Source organism: Raphanus sativus, chromosome 2 (assembly GCF_000801105.2).
Source record: "Raphanus sativus cultivar WK10039 chromosome 2, ASM80110v3, whole genome shotgun sequence".
Taxonomy (NCBI): domain Eukaryota; kingdom Viridiplantae; phylum Streptophyta; class Magnoliopsida; order Brassicales; family Brassicaceae; genus Raphanus; species Raphanus sativus.
Window position 1 is genome coordinate 7609752 of NC_079512.1, and position 8740 is coordinate 7618491.

An 8740-nucleotide genomic window follows, 5' to 3' on the forward strand; every position below is an offset into this window, starting at 1 on the left:
TTAAAAAATAAAAAGTCAGTTAATCGAAAACTAAATTTTTAAATACAAGAACCTTAAAAATAAATTTTTTTTTCAAAATCTAAATATCTGAACCCGACCGAAATAACCGAACCCGAACTAAAAATACCCGAACTCGAAGTTCAAAAATACCCGAACATGTATTATACTTCTATACTGAAATACTCGAAAATCTGAAATACCCGACCCAAGCTTGAACGGATATCCGAACGCTCACCCCTAATAAAGCAGCATATACTGTATATAGTTTTTAATTCATCATGTTTTGAGTACGGGTTCCACTCTAGAGCCGAAGAAAACGACTTTAGCAATTGTTTTGGCCGATGTGTAAAAAGAAAGAAAAGAAAAGAAAAAGAAGCAATCGCCGTCGTCGAAGGCAGAGGATTAAGGAGGGGTCGACGAGAAGAAGAAAATGGAAAACTCCAACATTTTGTAAGTCGTATCAATCTCACTGTGATTGTTGATTTGAGCCCATATTTTGGGTTTTGTGCTGAGTATGTATTCCAATGGTTAGGGCAAAGAAGCAGCACTCCGATTCGTCTCCGATCGAGTCACTAACCGATGACCTCCTCGTTGAAATCGTAGCAGCACATGTACCTAGGCGTGACTATAAAAGAGTCTCCCTCCTTTCAAAGCGCTTCCGGTCACTCATTAAATCGCCTAGGTTGTACAAGAAAAGGTCTACCTTGGATTGCGCTGATCACTATCTCACTGTTGTTCTCTACAACAGGGACAACGGTGATGAGCGTTTGTATACTATTCTACCGAAAGCCAACCGCAATGGCCTACGCTTGGTTCTTTTCCCTCGCATTCCCTCTATGCCTCGCGGTGGAAGCTTTGTCGCGGTTGGTTGGAGGATTTACGTGTTTGGTGGGATCAACTATGATGACATCGAGTGCTTTCAGTATCGACTTTATATCCAACACTCGGCAAACACTCCCGAGCATGCCTTTCCCCATGTCTGACACAGCTGCTGAATTCATTGACGGGAGAATTTACGTCGTTGGGAATCGTTGCGGTGTTGATTCAAAGGTGGTGGTGGTGTTCGATACCGAAACACAGACGTGGGAGCCTGAGATGAAGAAGCCAGAGATGGGGATGTATGGTTGTGTGGTGGCCATGGGTGGTAAGATTTACATGAGGGATATTAACAAGAGCTTTGTTTATGAGCCAAAGGAAAACAAATGGGAAACGGAAGAGGTACTGAGTTCCAAGGAGTGGGAGAACGCGTGTGTCTTTGATGATGTTTTGTACTATCGCGATTATTGGAAGAACAAGTTAAGATGGTTTGACCCAAAGCAGAGGTGTTGGGGAGTGGTGAAAGGCGTGGATAAATTGTTGGCTGAAACGAGACGGGTTGGTTGGTCGCAGACTGTTAGCTATGGTGGGAAACTGGTTTTGTTGTTTCCTAAAGGAAAATTTTCGGGGATAACGAGGGAGATTTGCTGTGCAGAGATTTCGCTGGAAAGACCCGATGGAGGTCTGATTTGGGGTCATGTTGATCAGTCATATGATCTCCGTTTGACTGCGGGTGGTAATTTTCACATTACCAAAGCTCTTGCTGTTGCGGTTTGATTGAGTAACCCTCTCCCTCCATTTATCCCCGTTGTGGTTTGAAGTTGCTGCTGCTGTTTGTGTTGTTCTATTTTGTATTTTCCTGTATTTCTCAACCTTTCCTGCTTTGAATCTTCAATAATACAGTGTGTGGAATTTCTTGTAAAATAAATTACTGCTTTGAATTTTGCAATAATACAGTGTGTGGAATTACAATTCTTGCTTTATTAGTTTATAAGGATGTAGACTGAAAACCTCTAATCAAGGCGGCGTTTCATCTTCTTTGTTCAGTGATGTTTTAACACAATGACAAAAACACCAAACAACATTAAAATTTCACACTAATTTAAATTTATCAAATAAACAGAAACAAAAATAAGATCTTCAGACATCAATTAAAACGAAAGGGAGAGAGTAGTCATCTACCAAAATATAATTTTTCAATCCATCAATTATCCTTTCGACTGCGTTAAAAATGTTATCTTCTTTGTTGTTTCTTCCCCCATCAAGCTAAAGTGGCAAAACTTGTCCAAAACAGTCTCTCCTTATAAATTCAAGTTAAAATAACTCTCAAAAAATTCAGATAAACAGTAACACTAAAAGGTAACCACTGTACCCGCATCTCTTGACCATACACAGAGATAATCAAAAACCAGCAACAACCCCACAGTTGAACAACATACGAGGATGCCGAGTTATTACTATATGTACTCAGCCTCATATTCGACTAGGATTTCAGCGTGGACCAGTAGTTGCAGCAGCGCCGTAAGGCGTATTGTTGGATGATCCATGAGGCGGGTTATATGAACCAGGAGGAGGAGGAGGGCCTCTTGGGAAGTAGTAACCGGGTCCTGAAGGGAAGTATCCTCCTTGATAAGGATATTGAGCTGTGCCAACAACTGAATTTGGTGCAGTTGCAGTACCAACAGCTGGTGGAGGAGGGATGTATCCCTGCAAAAAGTAACATAAACATTTAAAGCTCAAGATCTTTTTCCAAGCAGAGAGTAAAGTTTTAACCACATCTAGACCTCATCCTTCTACTTATATGCTACAGTACTAGGCTTGCAAAGAGCGAAACTCACGAACCTGGTAAGCATCACCATAGTAACCAACTCCACTCTGAGAAGGGTCATTTTCAGCAGTGTTATAAGGGACACCTTCATTTGATTGACAAATACAAACTCTTAAATTACTAAAAAAAAATATGGAGGAATGAAAGCTAATAATAGAACAATTTAATACCGGCGCTCCTGTCTGAATTTGCAGTGTTCATTAACTGAGCTTGAAGCTTTTGTACTTCCATAGCCATAGACATGTAGTTCTTCTCCATCGCCTGAAGCGACTCGATATGGTCGTTGTAAAACTTCTTCTCATAGTCATACGTTGCCCTACAGAATCAGATACCAAAAAAGTCAAAAACTTACATAACTAAAAAAAAAGAAACTTCCCTACCTGCACTGTTGGTACTCCTGTCTTAAACCATCAAGCTCCGACATGAGCGCAGGTACTTGCTGCACATCGGAGCGAGACCTCTGGATCTCCTGAGTCAAATGATGAACTTTAGACATGAGCTCCTCCCTCGCCACGACCAGGCTCCGCGCCTCTCCGCGTGCCTCTTGCAGCTCCATCTTCAAAGCCTCGGACTTGCGAAGCTCCGACTCCATCTTCGCGACTCTGTCGGCGAGGCCGCTCATCCGCTGCTCACCGTCGGACTTCATGGACCCGATCTGAGAGTGCAGCATCTGCAGCTCGTGCTGCGAGGCTGCAAGCTCTTGTCTAAGGTTACCGTGCGTGGCGGCGAGCCTCTGGTTCTCTATGGCTAGCCTCTGCATTTCGCCGTGCTGGGACGCGAGTTTGTGCTCCATGAGTTGAGGTGGAGGAAGCGTGGGAAAGGTGCCGAAAGTATTCGGGTGGTGAGGGAGGGTAGGACGACGCGGTGGAGGAACTCTTCCGTTGCTTTCCATCAAAACTGAGAAAAACAATAGAGAAACAAATAATGAAATTAGGGCTAAAATCAAGAATTAGATTCCGACTAACTCCGATTGAATCATGAATAATCTAGGTTGGTTGGATCAGAAAAGAGATCGACGGACGGGTCGGGTCCCTTAGAAGCAGTTATGGTAAAAGAGGAGCTTACTGGATGATTTTGATCGACAGTATGAGCGAGATTGAGAGAGAGAGGAAGAGTAGCAATCGGCGGCGGCGAAGAGTTTTTAAACCGACGTGCAGCTTTTTCAGGGGTGAACCGGAAAAAAATTGTGTTCTCGTAACGGTTTTTTGGGTATGGTTTTGTATTATCCAATCGGGCAACAGCCCCGGCCCGTATATGCTAGTGTTCACCCGTCTAGTATCGAGTGGGTCTTACCCGACCCGGGAACAAATCTAAAAGGTCTGGATTAATTAACGTTAGGGCTTATTTCCAAATAACCAAAAAAAGTGGTAATTAGATTTTAGTGAAAAGTTAGAGAGATAGAAAGAGAAATAAGGGGAGAGAGAGAGAGAGTGTTTTTGGTTAGATAATAGGTTTGAGTTTTTTTTTTTATGGTTATAGAGGCATATTTCCCTTAACGTTATACCCGATCCAGAAACAAATACCGAGTCTCTTTTCCGTTCTCTCAGACTCTGATCGTTTTTTCTTCTTCTTCTTCCATTGGGATTGCTTGGTTCATTCTATGTTTCTACTGTCCTGATGGTGAAGACTAATGTGATTTTGTTTATCCAAGATTTTTTATATTCTTTTTTTTCTACGTTTTGTTTATGATTTGGAAACTGCTCAGTAAAAAGAAAAGTTAAGTCACATTAAAAGCATCTATAATGGTGGACTTGGGCCTCGATTGCTACAGCTGATGAAAAAGCAGTAGCAGTATGCCGTAGAAACAGTATGCTGCAGAAGCTGTATGCTCTTATTAAAACTTTTAATAAGATGATCAGTAAAGTAGTAGCAGTATACAATTTTAATTTTTATAAAAGTTAGTATATAATATATTTATTTAAAAATTATATATATTAAATTATAATATATATATATATATATATTAATAACATATTTGTTATTAAAAATAATGAAGCTCAATTAATAACAAAAATTAAAAAAAATGTGAAATATTATTATTTTTTAAAAATATATATTTTTAAAAAATACAAATTTATTTTTGGATATAAAATAATTTTGAATATTATTTAACAAAATATAAATTTATTTTTGGATATAAATAATTTGAATATTATTAAACAAAATAAGTAAATTATCATTATATATATCTTTTTATTTTATATATTAATATATAAAATAGATATAATTAATTTATTTTATTTAATAATTTCAAAATTATGTTTATATCGAAAATTTTATTTTAAAAATAAAAATTACAATTAAAATATCTATTTTAAAAAAATAATATTTTGCATTTAAAATATAATATAATTTATATAATTAAATTCAATTTTAAATGTGAAATACTATTTAAGAAAATATTTATACTGTAAATTTATTTTATAAATCAAAATTTCATTTTCTGGATATAAAAATAATTTTATTATATTATTAAATAAAATAAATGAACTAATTATATTTATTTATTAAATTTATAAATTGTAAATGCAAATGCTCTTCCAAAAACTTCATATAAGAACATTTGCTAGAGAGCATTTGGAGAGCATTAGCATTTAGTAAATGCTTTTCTAAATGTTTTTCTAACAAATGTTGATTGGATAATGTGGAGCATAATGCTAATGCTAATGTTCTACTAATCAAAGCCTTGGTTAGGGAAGTCCTTAAGATTATTAAAGTTTTTTTTTTTTTGAATAGTTAAGGACTCTAGTTAAAAAGTGTGTGCAATGGTGTTCTTGATTAGGGGAGTCCTTAGTATTATCAAAACAAAGAGTAGAAGTGCTATTTGTTTACTCTTGTAGTTTTGAAAAAAGGTTGAGACTTTCAATCGATTAAGCTAAAATCACTTTCAAAATCACTCACTCATAAACCAATGCATAAGATAAGATAAACACTCATATTTCTTAGGGGCCATAACAAAAATCACTTTCAATCGATTAAGCTACACAACACCAACTCACTAATCAGATAGCAATAGAGAAGGAGATGAATCTTATTCTTACAGTGCCCATAGTAATCTCGCTGATATTGAGCTCGGAATCCCCTAACTTCATGTACTCCATTGCTTTCTTCATCTGTCTTTTCAGTCTCCAAAACCCAAGTTCTGAATATTCTCCTCCGAGCATTCGGCGATGGAGCTATACAGAGGCATTACATAATTACCTAACTGGCCATTTTATCACACCAGAAACCACTTTTCTTCATTAAAGACACTTAACTAAATCATGAAAACTATACAATATTGTCACTAATGAAGAGGTAATATGAAAGATGCAAAAGTTACTCGTTCTGCTAAGCTATGACTATATGTTGCTTGACCACGTCGAGCTCTAACATGAACATACGGCAGCTTCTCGTCGAGCTTTTCACCTAAGACATGTTACGGACATGAATCAGTGTATGGAACATAATGCAAGCAAACTAACTTTGTGTGTCTCTCTCTCTCTCTCACGGTCTCACCTTCTTGTCGAAATATTTCCTCTTGCCACATCTATTGTTCTGTTTCTCTCCTTGATAAGAAGTCTCTCTCTCAGCAGGCAATGTGTTCATTAATACCAAACAAAAATCACTTGAAATTCTTAAGAGTCAGAAGCTGAGTGATCTCCTTGTAAAGCTCCTCGTTAAACGTAGCAAAGACTTTCAAGTCTTTAGCTAATATCTCAACAGCTTTTGTTCTATCATTCCTGAAACAAACACAAATGTAATCATCATCATCAATACAAAGAACCACACGAGCCTATTCACTTTCAAGCAAGAACTAATAAAAAAAAATCATTTTACCGATCTAGAGCTTCGAGATACTTTTTATTCCTGATCTCAAAGAAAATCTTTATAGAGTAACGATTATCATCAACCTTAGTGAAACCTGAGAGATACTTCTTCACTTCGTCCCATTCACCAGCGAGAGCTTTCTCTTCAAAGTACTTTATGTTAAAGTAGAACCCAGATTCCTGCTCTAGCCTTCACACACACACATCAAACCAAAAATTACAAAACCGTTCAGACAAATCTAGCCTCAGATTAAAGAACTTACTTGTGAACAGATTCTTTGAACTTCTCTTCATCTAAGAACTGAAGGATCAAGAACACTAAAGTGAATAGATTCTTTGAATAGAGATTAACCAACCAAAACTTTCAGATTCTATTAAAAAAATTAAAGGAAGATGATAGAGGAGCCATGGTGGGAGATGATGGTGCGAGAGAGAGAGAGAGAGAGACACGTGTATTAAGGATTGAGTCCTTAAAATCTTTCTCCAAAGATTGATCATTCATTAATTAAGCCAAAATATTATTATTATATTCATTAATCATTCTAAGGATTTGGGAAGGATTCCCGTTGCAGATGGTCTAATGTGAGCGACGACTTTCCAGCATCTGTGGTGGTTGCCACAACAAAGAAAGTGTCCTCTTTTACCGATATAGTTAAAGAAATTGATGAGCAAGAATGACAAAATCTCATCTGATGATCATCATCTTGTTGAAATGAGTGAAGAATCAGTTGAGATTCGTAAGCGTTCTGAACCTGAATATTGTTGTCAAAAATCAATCTTCCTTCAGCTGAAGCAGATTCGCCCGCTATAAATGATACAACAGATGATCTCCAACTGCAACAGTTTAAATTGTATATATATATATATATATATCTTATATATATATATATATTATGTATATATATCTTATGAGAATGTAACGTAGGCGAAAACTTATTTCTTGTTCGTATTAATAATTACGTTGATTTATTGGGGTTTCTATTTTATTTATTCGAACAAGGTTAACATCCAAAAAATTAAATAAATATGTAGGCTAATAAACATATTTTAAAAATGAATTGGAAACAAAATACATCAAATTTTTGACGACAACAACAATATCGATCCCGGAACACAATTTCATAATCCGAAGGATAAAAAAATTACATCAAAGTTTTAACTGTCAAATCATACCAAGTTCTTACATGGATATAAAACAATCAGATAAAAGATTCATTATCAATAAAACATCAAAGAGATCGTCATTAAGGCGATCCCGACCAATCCAGTTCCCGCGAGATTGGTTGCAGCATTCTTAGGCGGTCCTACAAAATTAAATCTCATTTTACTAACAATAAAATGATAAAGAAAAGCTTCGATCTAATCCAATTTTATTTGAGCAAAACTTTGGCTAACGTTCCCCTAAAGTGCTCTACATTATTTCTCATTAACGAATTTGTTGTAGTCCAAGAGGAAAAAGCAATTGTTTTCACCTGACACCGGTGGAACCCCATTCGGCAACGGAGCTTTAGCGGCTATAAGAAAAAAGAGGATAAATATCAAATATTCCATATAACATACTTGTAATTAATGTTTCTAAAATTTCAAAAGTATATAAAATAACTTTGTTAATATAAAAGTTACCAGAACACATAGAAGGTCCAGCATCGATGCCACAACTCTGAGGAATGTGAAAAGCATTTTCCACGGTGAGATTGAAGCCGGCCAATACCTGCGGGTTTGTGAGGATAGCGCAGAGGCACTTCAACTGCGTCTTCACTGCTTTGTTTAGGCTTGTGCAGCATTCATCTGATGGTTTTGCTCCTATTTTAAGTGCCGCTGCACATAAACCTAAGTTAGCCTCACAAAACATACCAGCGTTTGGAGGAGGGGCCATCGCTTCTTGCCCATTTACTACTGTCGCTGCAATTAGCAATACAGATAGGAGGACAAGAGTCGTGGTCGTTGTTGTTTGGGACATTATTAATGCCAGGGGATATAATGTGATAATGGTTTGGATAGTTTTTTGTTTCACAAAAAAAGGGATTTTGACAGTATAGGATGTTTTCAATCACTTTTGGCCTATCCTTCGGTGTCCCCTTCGTATTTATAGAAAATTAATAGAACTTTGTAGAATATGAATATATATATATATATATATATATGTGTGTGTTTATTTTTTTTTTAACAACTATGTGGTGTTGGTGTATGTGATTTTCTACAGCTTTTATTTAATCTTTTCACAATCAGTTTATAAATGTTGACAAACACAAATGTAAATACTTAAATGCATTTCTCACAAAAATAA

The 8740-nt window shown here is 36.4% G+C and overlaps 3 protein-coding genes across 4 annotated transcripts; 1 reads left to right on the forward strand and 2 right to left on the reverse strand.

The window, feature by feature from the left end:
* Positions 1-293: 293 nt before the first annotated feature.
* Positions 294-1856, forward strand: LOC108843505 (F-box/kelch-repeat protein At4g38940). 2 transcript variants are annotated; one of them, XM_018616718.2, is made up of 2 exons: positions 294-454; positions 533-1856. In XM_018616718.2, the coding sequence occupies exon 2, from the start codon at positions 610-612 to the stop codon at positions 1591-1593; it is 984 nt and encodes a 327-aa protein (XP_018472220.1). In that variant the 5' UTR covers positions 294-454; positions 533-609; the 3' UTR covers positions 1594-1856. The 2 variants fall into 2 exon arrangements, with proteins under 2 accessions (XP_018472220.1, XP_018472219.1); XM_018616717.2 differs by having other exon boundaries at positions 294-450.
* Positions 1857-2037: 181 nt separating this feature from the next.
* LOC108843506 (protein FLX-like 2) lies at positions 2038-6894 on the reverse strand. The gene is made up of 8 exons (XM_056996675.1): positions 6717-6894; positions 6464-6643; positions 6143-6366; positions 5686-6052; positions 3025-3541; positions 2815-2960; positions 2659-2729; positions 2038-2523 (listed from the first exon to the last, which is right to left on the reverse strand). The coding sequence occupies exons 5-8, from the start codon at positions 3534-3536 to the stop codon at positions 2308-2310; spliced, it is 945 nt and encodes a 314-aa protein (XP_056852655.1). The 5' UTR covers positions 3537-3541; positions 5686-6052; positions 6143-6366; positions 6464-6643; positions 6717-6894; the 3' UTR covers positions 2038-2307.
* A 611-nt stretch (positions 6895-7505) lies between these two features.
* Positions 7506-8518, reverse strand: LOC130499157 (non-specific lipid transfer protein GPI-anchored 24-like). The gene is made up of 3 exons (XM_056993108.1): positions 8077-8518; positions 7926-7967; positions 7506-7757 (listed from the first exon to the last, which is right to left on the reverse strand). Exons 1-3 carry the CDS (start codon positions 8411-8413, stop codon positions 7672-7674), a joined length of 465 nt encoding a protein of 154 aa, XP_056849088.1. The 5' UTR covers positions 8414-8518; the 3' UTR covers positions 7506-7671.
* Between the last annotated feature and the right edge of the window lie 222 nt (positions 8519-8740).

Coding starts and splice junctions, on each gene's coding strand:
- LOC108843505 (XM_018616718.2), top strand. CDS start 610: ATGTACCTAGGCGTGACTATAAAAGAGTCTCCCTCCTTTCAAAGCGCT.
- LOC108843506 (XM_056996675.1), bottom strand. CDS start 3,536: ATGGAAAGCAACGGAAGAGTTCCTCCACCGCGTCGTCCTACCCTCCCT. Junction 2,730..2,814: donor AAATTCAGACAGGAGCGCCG/GTATTAAATTGT, acceptor AATCAAATGAAG/GTGTCCCTTATAACACTGCT. Junction 2,524..2,658: donor ACTATGGTGATGCTTACCAG/GTTCGTGAGTTT, acceptor TACTTTTTGCAG/GGATACATCCCTCCTCCACC.
- LOC130499157 (XM_056993108.1), bottom strand. CDS start 8,413: ATGTCCCAAACAACAACGACCACGACTCTTGTCCTCCTATCTGTATTG. Junction 7,968..8,076: donor TGGACCTTCTATGTGTTCTG/GTAACTTTTATA, acceptor TTTTTCTTATAG/CCGCTAAAGCTCCGTTGCCG. Junction 7,758..7,925: donor TGGGGTTCCACCGGTGTCAG/GTGAAAACAATT, acceptor TTAATTTTGTAG/GACCGCCTAAGAATGCTGCA.